The 19,241-nt window shown below is 42.0% G+C and overlaps 1 protein-coding gene across 7 annotated transcripts in view; it reads left to right on the forward strand.

Annotated features, from left to right (window-relative positions):
- Nucleotides 1–19,241, forward strand: part of LOC128333058 (MAX gene-associated protein-like) — a 111,545-nt gene that overhangs the window by 31,616 nt on the left and 60,688 nt on the right. For all 7 annotated transcript variants that reach the window (XR_008310841.1, XM_053268112.1, XM_053268136.1 and 4 more), the window contains 5 exons: nt 2,892–3,849; nt 4,173–4,275; nt 5,233–5,325; nt 15,795–15,926; nt 18,775–18,873. Coding sequence is in view for 6 of the 7 variants with exons in the window: in XM_053268112.1 (XP_053124087.1) it covers nt 2,892–3,849; nt 4,173–4,275; nt 5,233–5,325; nt 15,795–15,926; nt 18,775–18,873 (1,385 nt within the window). In the remaining variant the exon portion in view is untranslated. The remainder of the gene's footprint in view (nt 1–2,891; nt 3,850–4,172; nt 4,276–5,232; nt 5,326–15,794; nt 15,927–18,774; nt 18,874–19,241) is intronic.

Consider the following 19,241-nt stretch of genomic DNA (forward strand, 5'->3'; position numbering starts at 1 on the left):
TAGTATTTCTATTTCTATTACGACTATTATCTTGGTTCACTTAATTTATTTAGGTGGTCTAAGGGAAGTAAAGCCCTTTCTAGTAGCTGGCATGCATATATAAAGTTATAAGAGTAGATTGCAAATTACTGTTAATGTTAACATTTCTTAATACATAGCTTACTAGATTTTGCTGCATTTTTCACAGGGAACAGTTTTTCTTTGTTGGTAGAGGAAGTAATTTAGTGTGAAGGAAAGCATCTAGTGTGGGTTATCACCTTCCACTCACTACAGAGGCAGGACCAATGTGAATTAGAGAAAGCTTTATGAGCCAGGGGAGGAGATGCCACCTATGTTTTCTGCCCTGCCAGCTCCAGAGACAGCCATGTTTGTGAATAACCTCTTGCTTTTGTAAGGCCTGTCTTTTTGTATTTTCTTAGAAACATCCCTTTCTTCATCTCCCACCCACCCAGCTTTCTTTAGCATTTATTTGCTGTTTTTATTCTCTATCCAAAAAAGAGGGAGAGAGCTTTTAGATTTAATTTTTGTTAGCTATTTTTCTGTTCTTTAATCCTTGCTCCTCTTAATGGCTTCTTGCAAGGCCAAGGAAGCAAGGATCACTCTTTTATAAAGAGGCTTTTAAAAACCATCTTCTAAGAGGATAACTTTTATCTGGCAGCAAGTAGATCCAGTGGAAGCCTCTCCAGCTGAAGACATTAGGGGGAGCTCTTTGAGCATCAGCAGCCCCTTGCAAACTTCTCTCAAGCTGCAGGCTGCTAGCTGAGTTGACCTCTGAGGTCCTGTTCTTGTTTTTTCTTGGAGAAGACTAATAGAATGCAAGTAATTTCTTGAGAAATGCTGAGTTTGCAGCCATTTCCATGTTTTCCTGAGCCCCAGTTCAAAGAATAGAGATTTCTTTCATATCAGCTATTTGTAAGTCCCTCAGAGACAGTAATTCCCCTGGAGCCACTCAATCAGCATAACACAAGGGTGAGATTTAATATAATGTTACTTTGCTGTGATCCAGGCTGGCTCACCCCTTCTCTTGACACAGTGGGATTTGTCAGCTTCAGCAAGCCTTTCATTCTCAGTAGCTCCAGCCTCCCGCACCTGTAGTCTTCTAGCTGTGGTATATTCCACATTGGATTCTCGTTTCCACCAACGAAAGGAATGTTGGAACTTAGGTTTAGAAAGGTTTCTTCTTGGTGTGATATGGAGAGCATCCAGGCCCACCTGGTGGTCAGAGGCTTGACTGGTTACTGTGTAACCAGTCATAGAGGGGTGGGCTCTTCCTCCCCTTGTTGGTCTGGAATACCTCCTGCACCTGCTCTTCTTTTATCTGGGATACCTACTCAGCAATTCTTCATGCTTTTTAGCCTACTTTCCTGAAGGAAAGTAAGCTCATGAGATCACCTGGCATTTTGTGTGTGCATCTGTCCATGTGTACCCCCCATCAACTTTGAATGCATGGACCAATATGAACCAAATTAGGTACCACTGTAGGGGCACATAGGACACCTCAGCAGTGTAGTTGATGATGATGTCATCCACCTCAATTCAAGATGATGGATGTGTAAACGTATGAGGTTCAAGTGGGCTAACTTGTGAAGCACCTAGCCAATTTGGACCAAATTTAGAACAGTTGTAGGGACACATGCAGACGGCTCAAGGAGGTCATTTGTGATGATATCATCCACCCCAATTCAAGAAGGTGAATGTGTAAACATTTGAGGCACAAGTGGGCTAGCTTGGGGACCACCTAACTGATTTGGACCAAATTTGGTGCGGTGATAGTAAGTGACACAGGAAGCTGCCTTCTACTGAGTCAGACCATTAGTCCATCTAGTGCAGTATTGTCTACAGACTGGCAGGTTGCAGGCAGGAGTCTCTCAACCCTATCTTGGAGATGCCAGGGAGGGAACTTGGAACCTAGATGTTCTTCCCAGAGCGGCCCCATCTTATAGTGCTCACACTTGTAGTCTCCCATTCAAATGCAAACCAGGGTGGACTCTGCTTAGCAAAGGAGACAATTCGTGCTTGCTACCACAAGACCAGCTCACCAGGGACACCTCAGCGGTGTAGTTTGTGGTGATGTCATCACCCCAACTCAACATGGCGGACGTGTGAACGTTTAAGGCTGAAGTGGGCTAACTTGTGAGGATGGTAATTATCAATTAACATTATAGTGAAAGGAAAGTAGGCAGTTAGTTCTTACTTCTTCAGAGGGGACTTGTCTTCTCTGAGTGCTTCTTCTGATTCTGGTGTAGGTAGGATCTCTTCTGCCTGGCTCTTAAAGCTTCCTCTAATAAGCATAGGTCCTGCTTCTGCAGTGAGTGAGAGTAGATAACCCACAATGGATGCCCTTCATACCATCATCAAGAAGAAGCATTCGTATTATGTTGCAGTGTTCCTTTCTCTGTTGTGGCCTGTGTTGCGTAGTAATCTCACAAATGCAAGATGAAACTGATTTATAGAATCACCTGATTAAGTTTGGTGGTTTAGATGCATGTCTAATGTGTATGTTAGTGGTTAGTGTATTCTCCTTTCGCAATTAAAAACCATTAGTCTGTGTATTGAATCTGTCTTTAAAATGCCCTGAAAAAGAGAGCATTTAACTGAGGATGTGCTCTAATAATAGGCATATCAATTGACTACACTCCTACAGCTCACCACAGTGCTAGTAGTGTGCAGTCTGCCTTCTCTTGAGAGATGGCTGTTATACCTCATTAAGGTATTGTAACTCATGATAACAGTCTGAACCTACTGAGCCAACTGTTTGTGTTATTCCTTTTCATGCTTATGTGATATTTAAATAGGTCTTAAAGTAAGGAGAAATACTGCTTTGTTGCTTTTAAAAATAATTATTATTTGTACTTCCCCCCCACTTACCATTATTTTTCTTTCTTATCCAGTCCAATAGATAGCCCTTGTCAAAGCAATTCTCCGGTGGCATCCTCACTGAACTCGAATGGAGGCATCAATGTTGTTGTTAAAGAGGAACCAATAGATGACTATGATTATGGGCCAACTGTGAATGTGGAAGGAATAAATGTGAAGCCAGAAGAAGCAGATAAAGAGAGAGAAGAATATTTCAATGGTGGTGATTCCATGCCAGAGAAGCAGCCGGAAAAGCACAGTGAAATGGTTGGAACGGAAGTAGAAACTGAATCCCATAAGCGACCACAGAGCAGCCAGCTGGGAGTCGCCAAAGCAAAAATGTTAAAACTGGATAGTGGGAAGATGCCTGTAGTCTATCTAGAGCCTTGTGCAGTCACCAGAAATACAGTAAAGATCTCTGCTCTGTCACAGAGCATGTTGTCACCTTCAAAGAGTGATAATTCTCATTTGAGCCTGTCAGTGGATTCTTTGCCAAATTGTTTTGAAAATGATGATATATCTAGCCCCTTTACAACAAGGGAAATGGAGGAAAAGCCAGTTGAAAAACAGTTATCTGGAAATAATGTGCCACAAAGATGTTCTTCATTCAGAGATGAGTTGTGGGAGAATACTGAAACATATAGCACCCTCACCATAACACAGAGAGCGTCTAGTGATAATCTCAAGCCCACTGCATACATTGGCCCCACTTCAGCTAAAGAGATCTCTAGCGTGGGGAAACCAGGTGCACTAAAAAAGCATGTGTCTCACATGAGTATTGTTTGTAACCAAAACATTGCACTGCCAGGGCCACGTAAAAGAGGAAGACCACGGAAAATAAAGTCCTCAGAGGTTGGGCAACCACCTAAATATACTGGAAAGCCAGTCACGGCAAGCAATTATGCCTCTTTGGGGCCTGGCGCTACCCACTTGGATGTTAAACCGGATCTTGAGGATGTGGATGGAATGCTCTTTGTTTCCTTTGCCTCAAAGGTAACTTACATCTGAATGAAATTTAAGGTTGTCTGCTGTACTAGGTAGCATATAAAAGCCGTACTTGTTATAAATGTGAAGATGTATTTCTTGACCAGCACTGAGCTGTAGGAACTTGGAGTTTGCTTAAGTTTGACAGTATGAGTTTTGTTATATTACAGCAGTCTTAACGCTCACTAGCTTCAAATGTAATGATCTGGGCCCTGAGTATCTATATCATTTTGTTTTTAACAGATGTCTGCTTTATTCTCCCTAAGTAGTTTTGGATTGTCTAAGCTGGAATTGCATTTAAGACTTTGAGCATTTATTCTTTCTAAATACAGGAAGCTCTTGATATCCATACTGTTGATAGAGCTGAAGAAAAAGAAAAATTGTCAAATATACAAACTCCTACACTGGCTGCATGTGAGCCATCTATTGATCCAGGTACAATGAAAAAGTCAAGTTGGTATCACTTTGTTACAGTAGGCTTGGAAAATAACCCATCATCTGGGATGAACAGAAATCTGTTCCAGATGACCAGTCCAAACAGCTCTCTGTGTTTTTCCTTCAAAACTTGGGAAGCCGGGCTCTCAGTTTCCCTTTGAAGATACAGGGAGTGACCTATTTTTAGTGACTCTGAAATTCTAGAGATAATGCATGGGCTGCTTCTGTTTCCCACCATACTGGGAGCAAAAGTCTCATGTGTTGCTTTCAGCCCTATCTTGGATATTCCCCCAAGAGGAATATCTTAATAGTGCTCAGACATCAAGTCTGCCATTCATATGCAAACAGGGCAGACCCTGCTTAGCTAAGGGGACAAGTCATGCTTTGCAACCACAAGACCAGCTCTCCTCTCCTAAGTTCTGGCTTGATAGTTCAATTGAGATTCAGTATTTTGGTAAGTAAATCCCCAGCTGTAATTCTCAAGGCTAATTAGGAACTAGTATGTCTTTCTCAAGGATGTTCTAATATATGTAAGTTCTACTAATAAAGCTGCCCATTCAAATATAAATGGGTCTCCTAACTGATTTGACACTGGTTGTGCAAAGGCAAAAAAGGCTTTAAGAGACCTGTATGTCTGTTCTTCATAATAGTGTCTGAGGAGATTGACCATGGGCTAATGTACTTTTCCCTTCTAGATATTGTCATCTGGGAGGGAGAAAAGGAACAGGTGCCGTTGGTTCTGTGCTGTTTGGAAAAACAGTGTAGCACTAATGGTAGCTGCTACTTCTGGGTTCTTCTCTTCCTGGAGTTGTGTAGAAGAGCATGGAGCGTAGCAGTAGCTTTGTGTTATGAGATTGGGGAGGGGAGGAAAGCTGGAGCAGAAAGTGGAACAACTCAGGTGAGTAGATCAGAGATTGTAAAGATGCTAAGGAATTTTTTTAATATCTTTTTTGACAGTTGATCAAAGGATACAACAGCTAGAAAAAGAACTGTTGGAAGACTTGAAATCTTTTAAATATAAGCAAGTAATACATCCTAGTCTTCAGGAAGGTAGGTTTAAATTCTCTGAAGTAGTCATTGTGCTGATTGCACTGCTGCCTTGAGTGGATTGATTTATGTTGATGGATAATGTTGAGCTCTCATAGAGGTGGTAGTTTTTCATTGCTGTCAGAATCTGTAGAATCTGCAGGAGGGTTCTTGATTTGTCCAGATTTTAAGATGCACTTTCCTCTGATTAGTAATAATAATCAAATCAGGTCAAGCCAACTCAGCCAGTAATAATCAAAGGTTTTTCTCATTCTGTGGCCACTTTCCTCCTGACTAGTTATCACAAATTGCAGACTACAGTATGTTTTCATAATGGTTACACTCATTACGGCTTTCTGGCACTGTAACCAGAGCAGTTTGCTATTGCCTGCTATTAATCCAGAGGGAACGTTGCCAAGTCTTAGTAGAAGCAGAGTTCATCCTGTTCAGTTTGTTTATTATTCCTCTTAGCACGCCTGCTAACTTGGCAAAAAGGCACCTTTTAACGTGGTGATTCTCTTTATTTTGCAGGGGGAGAGTAACTGGCCCTATCCACCCCCAGTGCAGTACCTCCGGTGACTGTTGCTGGTGTCTGTCTTATGTTTCTTTTAGATTGTGAGCTTTTGGGGGACAGGGATCCATCCTATTTATGTGTTTTTTCTCTGTGTAAACTGCCCTCAGCCATTTTTGGAAGGGCAGTATAGAAATCAAATTAATAATAGCAACAACCAGCACCTGGAAAGCATAATCACAGCTTACTACTACTATTTCTACTGCATCCCTTAACACCTTTGTCTTAGAGAAGAAAAGTGGTCAAATGTGGGAGATAGTGGGTGATCATGGGAGGGAGGGAGCTCCTTGAAATAGAGGCTTATTTCTAGTTCTTTGTACAGCACTATGTACATAGATGGCACTGTCTAAATATTATTTTGTTGGTTAACTGCACTGTTCACTCTAAGGTGCGCATACCAAATTCCAGGCCCCCTCGCAGAAGTTTCTGGCAAGCGCACAGTCTCTGCTCCACCCGCCACCCCATTTCCCCCCCTCCTTGGCTGGGAAGATTGCCAAGCTTTCTCCCTCCCTGGCTGGGTCACCGCTGCCTCTTCCTCCTCCAGTTCCGGCTGCAGATCTCGTGAGATCTGCAGCCAGAGGAGGTCGGGAGGTAGGGGGACAAGAGGCAGCAGTGGCATCCTCCTCTCCCAGCGACTCCCCCTTGCAGCCCATTTGGATCTGGCGGGGAGGATGGGAGGTGGAGGTGGCTCCCTGCCCCAGCAGCCCAGAAGGTCCAAGACTAGAGCTAGGGCCCGGGGGGCGGGGGGGGGAGATGGGAGACAGTGGTGGCAGAGTAGGGGAAGGCGAAAAACCTTGCGCAGTGCAAAAAGGAAAAGAATTTTATGTATGTGCATGCATGTGAGTGTTATGTGGAAACACTGCCTCAATGCTGCCACCTAGAACAAATCTCTCTCTGCTCACTACTTTTGAAAATTAGAAGAAACACTGGTTAACAACAACAACATAATATTTATATACCGCTTTTCAACAAAAGTTTCCAAAGTAGTTTACGTAGAGAAATAATAAATAAATAAGATGACTCCCTGTCCCCAAGGGCTCAAAATCGAAAAAGAAACATAAGATATTTTATTTATTTATTTACAGTACAAGACCAAACATAATGTACATACAACAAGCAGAAATAGTACAATTATCAGAAAAAGAAAAAAAAGGGGGGGGGAATAACACATAAAACTCAATTAAAATTAGTTAAAACACTTTTTATTTTTATAGCAGCTACACAAAATCTGGTCGTGGCCAAGGTAATTCCCTTGTGCCAACCTGACAGGAAGAGTTCAACATAGAACTCATCCTGATGTCCCAAAAATTTGCACAAATAAGGTTCAAGCCAGGAGGTATGGATGGTTTTGTAAAAGGTACAATGCAAAAGCACATGTGCAGTTGTCTCAACCACTTCTGCAGCACAGGGACATAGTCAATCCTTTTAGGGGACGCCCTTATACCTTCCCTCCAAAACCATAGATGGCAGGACATTAAATCAAGCCTGGGAGAATGCTCTCCTTTGGGTCAGAGCAGACAGGTACGTAAGATAAATTGCTGGAAGTGGGTAACTTGAGAAGTAATCATTATAAGCTCCAATAGAGATCCTACTCAGGTCCCTTTGTTTCTCCAGGTCCCAAATTCTCTGTTTTAAAACTTTTTTTAAAATACTAAATCTGGGCCTAAGGGGCGTATGAATTGCTCAGAAAACCCACAATTACCCAGTATGACCTGTACATTTTTCTTCCAAATGGACTGATATTCATCCTTTAAAACCAAAGGAACCAAGCCCAACCCATGAGAGTTAATTTTGTGCCAATAATTAAACGTAACCAAGCCTGGGCTACTGTTCTGGTAATGCCCGCCTCTAAACAAAGTGACGCATTTGAGACACAATGAGGGAGCTGGAAAATACCTTGTAGAAATCTCATTTGAACCCAATCAAGTGACTGTAGATTTCCTGTCAAAAAAATCTGTATTCCATAGAGCAGCTGGGCTAGAATTTTAGCTTGGTAAACCTTCAGCGCAGCAGGAATGGAATAGGCCCCTTTGGTGTAAAAATTTGTTTAATACAGCCTGTGACTGTATGTTGAGCCTTAGTGGCTAAATAGTCACGGGGTCTCCATGAGAGATGCTCATGGAGCACAAGGCCAAGATATTTATATGTTTTAACTTGCTGAGAAGAACAAGAAAAAACACATAAATAGGATGGATCCCTGTCCCCAAAGGGCTCACAATCTAAAAGAAACACAAGATAGACACCAGCAACAGTAATGAAGTTACTGTGCTGTGGCTGGATAGAGCCAGTTACGCTCCCCCTGCTAAATAAAAGAGAATCACCACGTTAAAAAGGTGTTTCTTTGCCCAGTTAGCAGGAGTTAACAGTTAATTGAGTTATGGTTTTGTCCGACTACTCATTTATTTTAGAGAAGGAGATGAATTCTGTGACTCTTGAATATTTATTTCATCGTAAATGAGAAACATCTTAATTGTAATGGTTGTAGTAATGTAATGGTAGTTTAAAATAATGAAATACAAAGTGAAAACTGATATAGACATAGGCTTCATTCAGAGGTAATGGGCTGATTCAGATATCATAGTTAGATCTTGGTACCATGAAAAGTCCCCAAACCTCAGAAGTGCACACTCCCCCTCTCCCCTGCCTGCATGAGCCTCAGAAGAATTTAGCTTCCAGCTATGGTTAAAAACAAAGAAAGATCATTTGTGGCTTCTGAATGGAGAGATTTTGGTTTATTAACCAAGTTAACCAATTTTCTTGAAATAAACAAAGACTTGAACTCTGTATTTGAAGTGGGTTTCAGTTTATTTCAAGGAAGTTAGCTAGAATAAACCAGTGTCTCTTCTAATTTTTTTTCAACAGTGAGCAGAATTAGTTTTGTTCTGGGCGGCAGTATCAAGGCAGTGTACACATGTGTGCATTATTATGTGCCTCTATAGCAGGCCTGCCCAACATACGGCCCGCGGGCCACATTTTCTTGGCCCGCAGAGCCATTCCACTTACCCCCTGCCTCCCTCCTGACCCGAACATCTGTGTATTTATTTTTTAAAAAATTAAATTTCTGCTGCTGTGCAGCCGAGGGATGGCTGCCGGGGTGTTAGCCAGGAGTAGTCCTTCTCTCCCCCCCCCCCCCCCGTGGCAGCTCCCAGAGTGACACGGGGCCTGCCATTTGGCCCTGCATCTCTTTCCAACTGTGAGGCGTGCCTGCGCAGTGGGAAGATCATCACAAGCCTCCTGGCCAACACCCCGGCAGCTGTCCCTTGGTTGCATGGCGGCAGAAATTTAAAAGAAAAAGCACAGAGGTTTGGTTGGACGGGGTGGCTCCTCTCATAATGCCTGCACCCTCTCTCTCTTTCCCTCCGCTCTCTCGCCAAGCCTCCTACCCCATCCTTTCCCTCTTTCTTCCCCACTCTCCATTCTCTCTCTCTCTCTCAAGCCAAGCCTCCTCCCTCTTTCTTTCCCTCTTTCCCTTCTGATCAAAATATAATCCTCTTAACCAAAATTATGAGAAAAACTTCTCTAATATTTTTCCTTACAAGTGCTTCATGTTAAGTGTGATGATTTGACAGGGGTGGAAAGGAAGAACAATGCATTTTATTATGTATTTAGTACAGACTATTGTATTTATTTTATTAGAATGAATTTTAATTCAACTTATTCTATATTAATTTAAATTAATCTTGGTCTGCCAGAATTTCAAAAGTTAAATTTTGATTAAGTTCATTTTAATTAATTTCACTTTAATTTGATTTAATTCATTGATTGATATTAAGTGTTATTTTAATAATCAGCACCCTAAAAATTGACCTCGGCCGCCATGAGCCAAGTCACGGTGGAACACTTGTCTAATTTTTTTGTTTGTTTAAACTTGAGTTCTTACTTGCTTTCTTGCTCTTATCTTGTAAAATGTTGATTGCCTGAGTGTTAGTTGCCCCTATAATTTTATTATTATTATTATATATTATTTTACACAGTCAGACAGGTGTTATTGACTTGTTTGTTTTATCCAGACATTGAGTCCTTCCCAAGGACCTGGGATGCCAGAATTTTATTGTCAATGTTGTTGCTGTTATAGATATCGTCGCAGAATATAGGCTGTTCCCAGTAAAGCTGCTTTTTGTAATTGGCTGATGGTGATTTCTGTGGCCGCTATGGTGTTGAGGTGCTCTTCAAGGTCTTTTGGAACTGCACCCAGGGCGCCAATTACAACTGGGATTATTTTGGTCTTTTCCTGCCACAGCCTTTCAATTTGTAGATCTTTGTATTTTGTGATTTTTTCTATTTCTTTTTCTTCTATTCTGCTATCCCCTGGTATTGCTATGTCGATTATTTTGACTTGTTTTTCTTTCTTCTCGACTACAGCTATATCTGGTGTATCGTGTGGCAGATGTTTGTCTGTTTGTAGTCGGAAGTCCCATAATATTTTTACATCTTCATTTTCTTCAACTTTTTCAATTTTATGGTCCCACCAATTCTTGGCTACAGTAGCTTGTATTTTTTGCAGATGTTCCAGTGTATCATCCCTGCTACTTTGTCATGCCTTTGTTTGTAGTCAGTCTGTGCGCTCTTTTTACAACAGCTGATTAGGTGGTCCACTGTTTCATCTGCTTCTTTACAAAGGCGGCACTTGCTGTTTGTTGTGGATTTTTCGACTTTGGCTCTTATTGCATTTGTTCTTAGTGCCTGTTCTTGTGCAGCCAGTATTAAACGCTCTGTTTCTTTCTTCAAGTTGCCATTCTTAAGCCATTGCCAGGTCTTGGTGATGTCTGATTTTCCACTTATATTGTGCAAATATTGACCATGCAGGGGCTTATTTTTCCATTTTTCTGCTCGGTTCTTGACTTGTTCTTTCTTGTAGGCCTGCTTTGTTTCATTGGTGTTGAATAGTTTCGCATTATTGACCATTTGAAGTGCATCTTCTTCACTGTCCTTGATATATTCTGCAAGGCCTCTTTTCTCCTCCTCTACTGTTTGATGGACTTGCAGCATTCATCTTCCACCTGAGCTGCGAGGGAGGTAGAGCCTATCGACATCACTGTGGGGGTGCAGAGCATGATTGATGGTCATGATTTTCCTGGTCTTACGATCTAGCGTCTTTAGCTCTGCCTGGGTCCAGTCTATTATTCCTGCAGTGTATCTGATAACAGGTATAGCCCAGGTGTTTATGGCTTGTATGGTGTTCCCGCCATTGAGTTTGGACTTGAGGATTTTTCTAACTCTCCTGATGTATTCACTTCCAATTTTTCTTTTCACTTCAGTGTGTGCGATGTTATCAGCCTGGAGAATGCCCAAGTATTTGTAAGGTTCTTTCTCTTCCAGGTTCTTGATCTTGCTTCCATTGGGCAGTTCTATTCCTTCTGTTTTTGTTATTTTCCCTCTGTTCATTATTAATGCAGCACCCTTGTCTAGTCCAAACTCCATTGCTATATCGCTACTGAATATACGGACAGTGTTTAGCAGTGATTCGATTTCTGACTGGGACTTTCCATACAACTTCAGATCGTCCATGTACAGCAGATGGTTGATTTGACTTGATGTTTTAGATGTTTGGTATCCGAGGCCTGTTTTGTTGAGTATTTGTGAAAGTGGGGTCATGGCGATTACAAACAACAGAGGGGATAGTGAGTCCCCTTGGAAAATGCCTCTTCTAATGCTAACCTGTCCAAGTGTCTTGCCATTGATTGTTAACTGTGTACTCCACATGCTCATTGCTTTTTTTATAAATATCTGAATGTTTTTGCTGACACCAGTTGTTTCTAAACATTTTAGTATCCATGTGTGAGGCAATGAATCAAAGGCTTTCTTGTAGTCAATCCATGCAACACTTAGATTTGTTTTTCTTCTCTTGCAGTTTTCTAAAATCATTTTGTCAATCAGCAGCTGGTCTTTTGTGCCTCTTGTGTTCAGGCAATTTCCTTTCTGTTCAACTGGAAGCTGTTTGTTAGTTAATAAGTGTTGCATCACTTCATCTGCTATTATTCCAGTTAATAATTTGAACATGGTTGGCAGGCAGGTTATCGGTCTATAATTACTTGGAACTGCACCTTTTGCTGGGTCTTTCATGATGAGATGAGTTTTCCCAGTTGTTAGCCATTGTTCAATATCACCTCCTTGCAAAATGTGATTGAGCTGTTTTGATAGTTGTTTATGAAGGCTTGTTAGGTGTTTAAGCCAAAAGCCATATAGTTCATCGTCGCCTGGAGCAGTCCAATTTTTAATTTTCTTTGCTCTTTCACTGATTAATTCTGGTGTTATTATTAGATCTTGCATTTGTTGGTTACATTTTTCGACCTCTTTCATCCAGCCTGCTTTTTTATTATAATCTATTGGATTGTCCCATAATTTCCCCCAGAATTGCACTGTTTCTTCTTTATTTGGTGTTTCTAGGTTTCTTGCAGTTTCTCCTTCTATGCTTTGGTAGAAACGTCTCTGATTCGACTGGAATTGGAGATTCTGCCTGTGTTGTGTAGTTCTGGCTTCGTATCTGCTAATCTTCTTTAACACTGCTGTTATTTGCTGCTTTATTATTTCCAGGACTTCTCTAATTTTCCTTGAATCTAGGTGGTATTTTTGGATCAGATACTGTTTGGTGTTTTCATTCTTCAGCTTCTTGTCTTTCATATCTTTCAATTTACTAGCATCTGATCTAAGCCTGGAGATTTTATTTGTAATCTAATCTTCTATTTAGGTGATGTACTACTTTCTTTTTTTACAGGTCCATTGATCTTATATCCGATCTCTTGTGTTGTTATTGTTGCTGCACTGAACATTAGTTGGTTTGTTTCTTGCAAATTATTGGTTGTTATTTCTGCAAGTGCAGCGTTTACATCTTTTAATGCCTGAGCGAGTTGTTTTTTGGCAACTGTTTTAAGAGCCCTGGTGGTTTGTTTGGTTCATGTGCTCAGTTATTTTTTGCTTTAGTTCTTGTTGCTTTTCTGTTAAACGGCATTCGGGTTTTTGAGTTGAAGGCAAAGGGGAGGTTGCCTGGTTTTGATTTTGAAACAGTTCCGCAACAGTGGTACCCTCTATTTCCAACACCTCCTCCTCCACCTGCACCTGAGCAACTGCTTCAGTTGGTGGTAATTCTTCTTCCATTTCTCGAGCCTGTGTTGCTCTTTGCAGTTCTTCCAGCTCAACTCCTGTGAATACTTTATTTCTTATTATGAATCTTCTCTGGTCTTCTAGCCTTTGTTCTGTTATTTCTGTATCTGGATGCTTCTCTTTCCAAATTTGGTACATTCTTTTTAAATAACCTCTTCTAGTTGGACTAGACTTGTAATAGCAGATCATTATTTCCTTGTTGGCATTTTTCGTATTTTTTTTTGGTTAAGCGACATTTCTTCCAGTAACTTTGCTGTCTTCAGCCCTGGTTACTCAACTGAAGATCCTGAGTCCTGTTGCCCACTTGCCACCAGATGCCCAGGGACTATAGCACTTGGCGCGGTCCTTGTTGACCCAGGCGACGACCTGTCCGGTATAGATTTATTAAAGTTACGTCTCACCATATTGTTGATGGGAGAGGCACTCTTTGTCTGGCTTCTCTGGTGAGACCTGTCCAGTATGGTTGGACCTCTGGCATAGCTCTCACCTTCCTCAGAGCACGCAAGCCCCACAACCACGCCAAGGTAGTGCCTCACTGGGGGTTGTTTATTATTATTATTATTATTATTATTATTATTATTATTATTATTATTTCGATTTCTATACCGCCCTTCCAAAAATGGCTCAGGGCGGTTTACACAGAGATATAATAAATAAATAAGATGGCTCCCTGTCCCCAAAGGGCTCACATTCTAAAAAAACCCACAACATAGACACCAGCAATAGTCACTGGAGGTACTGTGCTGGGGGTGGATAGGGCCAGTTACTCTCCCCCTGCTAAATAAAGAGAATCACCACGTTAAAAAGTGCCTCTTTGCCCAGTTAGCAGGGGATAATTTGATAGTCATGCAGTAGACTTCTCATTTCCTTCCATATATCCTGGAGATTGGAGCTAACACATGCCTTAGATTATTCAAGCTAACTACTTGCTAAAGGGCTTTAACTGTAGATTGATTAATTTGTACATTTTTGTTCCATCTTTTGGAGGTGATTTAGACCTTCAAGGCAGGTAATAACATCAGAAATTTAAAGATAATCATAGGAAGCTGCCATATACTGAGTCAGACCATCAGGTCCATCAAGCTCAGTATTGTCTACACAGACTGGCAGTGGCTTCTCCAAGGTTGCAGCAGGCAGGAGTCTCTCTCAGTCCTATCTGAAGATACCAGGGGGGGAACTTAGAACTAATTTAACTGAGTTTTTATAATGTTACTAACGAAATACACCAGAACAGTGTGTGCTGTTCAAAGCTGAATGCCTGGTTATCATGGCCCTTGTGTTTAGGGGTTCATGTTAAAGGCAACTGAATTTCTATTCCAGTTTACTATGAGAACTTCGCTGAACCAGTTTTCAGGTTTGGTTCAACTCCCTGGTTGTTAACTTGAGATCAAAATCGCCCTGAATATCTGCCTTCCTGGATCCTTTCCTATATTGTAACAATAGATAAATTGCCTGTTGTTGATCTTATGTGTTCCCCCCAGGCTCCCCCAGGAGTGTGCATGCACGCACCCACCTCCCCCCAGGATGCTTGCTCTCGCGCTCTCTCTCTCTCTCTCTCTCTCTCTCACACACACACACACACACACACACACACACACCTCCCCCTAGGATGCTTGCATGCTCACTCGCTCTTTTTCACACACACTCTCTCATACACTCTCACACATGGCTCCCCACAAGTGCTCTCTCTCTCACACACACACACAGCTCCACCCAGGAGTGTGTGCGCGTGCACACACATGACTTCCCCCAGGTGCACACACACAGACACAGACATCGGGTTCTCCCCAGGAGTGCTAACACACGCATACACACCAGCAAGTAATTATACCTTTTTACCTCTCCCCCACTCCCCTGGCATTCTGCCAGTTATACTGGCAGAATCTTTCTTGTTGCCTCCTTGCGGCTGCCAAACCGTGGCGCTGAGAAGGCTCTGAGGTGCTTGGACCCACCACGGTGGCTGCCACCGCCTCTATCCTTCTCTAGCTCAGTCTGCAGATCTTGACAGAAGTCTTGCAAGAGGGGACGTTTGGACTCTCCCATCAGACCTCGTATGAGATCTGCAGTCGGAGCTGGAGGAAGGGAGGGTGGTGGAGGAGGAGGAGGCGGCAGCCCGCCTGGGAGAGGGGGAAAGCAGAACCTGGGTGGGCAGTTGGGCGGCGATGGCAGGAGCAGCAGCATGGCAAGACTGCATGCCTGCCAGCAAAAGCTGTACAGTGGGCTGACATTTTGTGCACATGCACACACCTTAGAGGAAACAGTGATCATGACTGATCTTGAATTTGTTTTTAATCACAGTCGGGAGTAGATTTTTTTCTAAGGCTTGCATGGGCAATGGAGTGGGAAGCACACACTTTTAAGGCTTTGGAAAGATTTAACTATCTTTTCATGTGCTGTCTGAGCTGATCCAATTTACGATCAGAGCAGAGCTTGTGCTCTCAGACGCCTTCCTTTCTCCCCTTCATCATTTTTAACTGGCTTATCGTTTGCCTTCAAGCCTTCATCATTGTGTCCAAATGTAACAGATTATCTCTCAAACCATAGGTTTTCCTTAGGCCAGGATTGCAAACTGTGGTTTGATCCTGGCTTGGGATCCTGTTGGTCGTAATGTTCAATGTACCAATATGATATTTAACCATGATTAAGAGTGTTAGGAGAATTCATGCTACAGAAACACTCGGTCTGGTGTCTTTGTATTCTTTGAAATGGAATGCTGGCCTAGAGAAGGGAGATAGTACTCTTTTTTGTTTATATACAAGCTTTGTATTTACAAATGTTTTCATAGTGTGTTAGAGTTTTAAGTGGCATTTTCTTCTTGCAGTGGGACTAAAGCTGAATTTTGTGGACCCAACAATGAGCATTGATCTAAAATATTTAGGAGTGCAGCTGCCGCTAAGTTATTCAAATGACTGCATTTCGTGGAAAACCCTAGGGACCGATTCCAGCTGTCCTGGTAAGTCAGCATTTTTGTTAACAATCCACTGATAGAGCTTGAGTTATAAAGTAGGTCCTTGCTTTGGAGAATGTTTGAAGTATTTGTGCTTTGGTGGAACAAATCATGGCCAATTTAGTGTTATTAAAGGTTTGATATTCTGGTGCATTGGGGGTAGTATAGCACTGGATGTTAAAGAAGAGATAGATTCTAATAAGCTACACAACATAGGAGGACCTAACTCCTCCATGTAAACATTGTGGGTGATAATATGAGGCCTGAAAAGAAATGTATTACTAGGGCCATCCTGTCACCCTCCTGATCAAAATGTTGATGGTAACTTGGAGCTCAAGAAGGAAACCAGAGATGCATCAAAAAGAGGCAAATAGGTGACTTGAATTACTCTCACGTATATTGGGTAAATTCGCATTCATATAATTACAAAGGCTAGATTTCTAGATGTACTAAAATGACTATGCTTTAGAAAGGTTGGTCATGGAAGCAACCAGAGAGAAAGCAACCTTGGACTTACTCATGAGTAGGGATGTGCACGGAACCACGGAGGCGTGGTCTGGCACTGGGGGGCATGTAGCTTTAAGGGGGGGTAGTACTTCCCCCCCACCGCCACTCTTCCCCCTCTGGCACTGGTGCATTTAAAAATCTTCTTGGGGCGGCAGAGTTCCTCCCTGCTACCCCTGCCCCCGTCGTTGTCCTTCAAAGCCTTCAACGGAGTACAGCTAGCGGCGCGCTTGCTTGTGTTTGCTGCTGGCGCGCGCACCATAACATATGTGGCTCGCACGCGCCAGCGGCGGAGACGAGTGCGCACGCTGCGCAGGGCGCATGCATGCCGCTCGCTGTACTCCGTTGAAGGCTTTGAAAGACAACGACGGGGGCAGGGGCGGCAGGGAGGAACTCTGCCGCCCCAAGAAGATTTTTAAATGCACCAGCGCCGGAGGGGGAAGAGCGGTGGGGGGGGGGAGTTCTACCACCCCCCTTTAAAGCTACATGCCCCCGCCCTCCGGACCGCCGGACTTCCGAACCGGTCCGGAGGTCTTTAATATAGTGCCCGAACCGAACCATGCACACTCCTACTCATGAGTTCTGCTCAGGACCTGATGTGAGATGTCATTGTCATGGAATGATAGGGAACATTGACCATAGTGAGATCAAATCCAGCATATACATGAGTGAAGGCTTGCTAAGGAGGTCCAGTGTGGACCCTTTTGACTTCAGAAGAGGAAACTTCTCAAAAATGAGAGGATTGGTGAAAAGAAATCTGAAAGAGAAAGGCAGGAGGGTCAAATCATTGAAGACTACATGGAGCTTGTTTTAAACCACAGAAATAGAAGCTCTGTTAGAATATATACCAAAAAGAAGAAAAGTTATCACCAAGTACAGGAGAATGCCAGCATGGCTAACAAGTAGAATCAAGGAAGCTTTAAAAGGCAAGAGGAAAATAGAAGTCCTGCCCAAATGAGAACAGAAAAGAATATAAACTGGGTGTGTCTGTCTGTCTATATATCAGAAGCAATAAGGGAAACATAAAAAGAGTTTAAAGCAGTAGGAAACTTGCCAAGGGGTCAATTGGATTATTAGATGTTGGGGGAATAAAAGGGATGCTTAAGGAGGATAGGGAGATTCTTTGCATCTATCTTCACAGCAGAGGACACAATGCATATACCTGTGCCTGATCTGAGCATTTCAGGGAGCAAGACTGAAGAACTGAGTTGAACTGAGTTGACCAAAGAACTGAGATGTTATAAGTCAGTTTTAAACCTTAGCAAATCACTGGAGCCTGATGGTATCTACCCACAAATCCTTAAAGAACTCAAATGTGAAATTGCTGATCTCAAGCATATGTTACTTGTCCCTACAATCAGACTGTGCAGAGTACTGGAATGTAGCCAGTATAACACCAATTTTCAAAAGGCATACAGAAAAAAGACAAGCAAGTTAATTTAATGTCTATTCTGGGTAAATTGATGGTAATGATAATCAAGAATAAAGTTGTTAAACGTATGGAAGAACAGGCCTTGCTGAAGAATAATCAGTGTGGCTTCTGCAAAGCAAGTCTTGTCTCACTAACCTCTTGGAGAGTGTCAACAGGCACGGAAATAGAGGTGACATAGTATACTTGAACTTCCAAAAAGCTTCTGACAAGCTTCCTCATCAAAGGCTCTTGAGCAAACTTAGCAGTCAAGGAATGATGGAACAGGTTCATTCATGAAAACTGGTTGAAGAACAGGAAATAGGTTGAAGATAGGAATAAATGGACAGTTTTCACAGCAGAGAGATGTAAAAGGTGGAGTCCCTCAGGGACATTCTGTATGCAGATGGTCTTTGCCCATGTGGTGTGGGTTTCTTTGAAATGATGACTCATGTTTTACTACATTGTGTTTTTTATGGAAATATTCATGTCCAGTATATATCACCTTTATTAATTCATCTTTCCAGGCCATAAGGATCTTTTCTATCGACAATATTTACTCTTTGATCAAAATAATGTAATTTCTTCAGACGGATTCAAATTTTGATTGTCTGCTTGTAGAACTCAGCAAGAGCATTCACTCTTCCATCATGACTTACTGGCTGTTTGTATTGTGATTTCTCTGTTCTGTGACTGTAATAAAGATGATGTCGGTGGTGATTACATTGGATTGGGTTGTTTTGAAATGGGAATTGGGAGGATGTATTTCAAATGTAAAAGAATAATCTAATAAGTGTATGTAGCCATTTTCCTAGGAAATAGTTCTAATGTGTGCTGATAATTGTGTTTTTATGACACAACTAAAAATTTGTTGTATTACATCTTAATCATTTTTCATAACTTATTTGTGTCGATAATCTGTGTCTTTGTTCTGGTTTTCAGATTCGGGGCTTCCTTTTGTTTCCAGGACAGGGAAAACAAATGACTTCACAAAGATAAAAGGATGGCGAGGGAAGTTACACAGTAGTTCAAAAAATGAAGGTGAGAGGAGACTTTTTGATGTTTTTTTGAAAGTGAGAAACACATGAAAGAGGCAAGAATTGCACAATAATTTTCCCCTCTTCCTGCTGTTTGAGAAGATGGAAGTATATCGATGAACCAGTATGCATTGGCAAGGATATAGACTGAGTTGGGGGGCAGGGAAAAAACAAGCTGTGTGAAAAGTTTTCAAAATTCCTGACCACTGAAAATCCCAGCTAATATCCTTGGTTGCTTAGGTTTAAGCAAAATGCCTGTGTGTGGCCATATGCATTGAAGGTTTTTTCCATAGCATAGCTAAAAGTACTTGTAATCTTAAGAAGGAACGCTAAGATTCTCTGACCTTCTGTAAAGTAGATTTTATGCTAGCA

The sequence above is a fragment of the Hemicordylus capensis genome, chromosome 1 (genome assembly GCF_027244095.1).
Source record: "Hemicordylus capensis ecotype Gifberg chromosome 1, rHemCap1.1.pri, whole genome shotgun sequence".
Lineage (NCBI taxonomy): Eukaryota > Metazoa > Chordata > Lepidosauria > Squamata > Cordylidae > Hemicordylus > Hemicordylus capensis.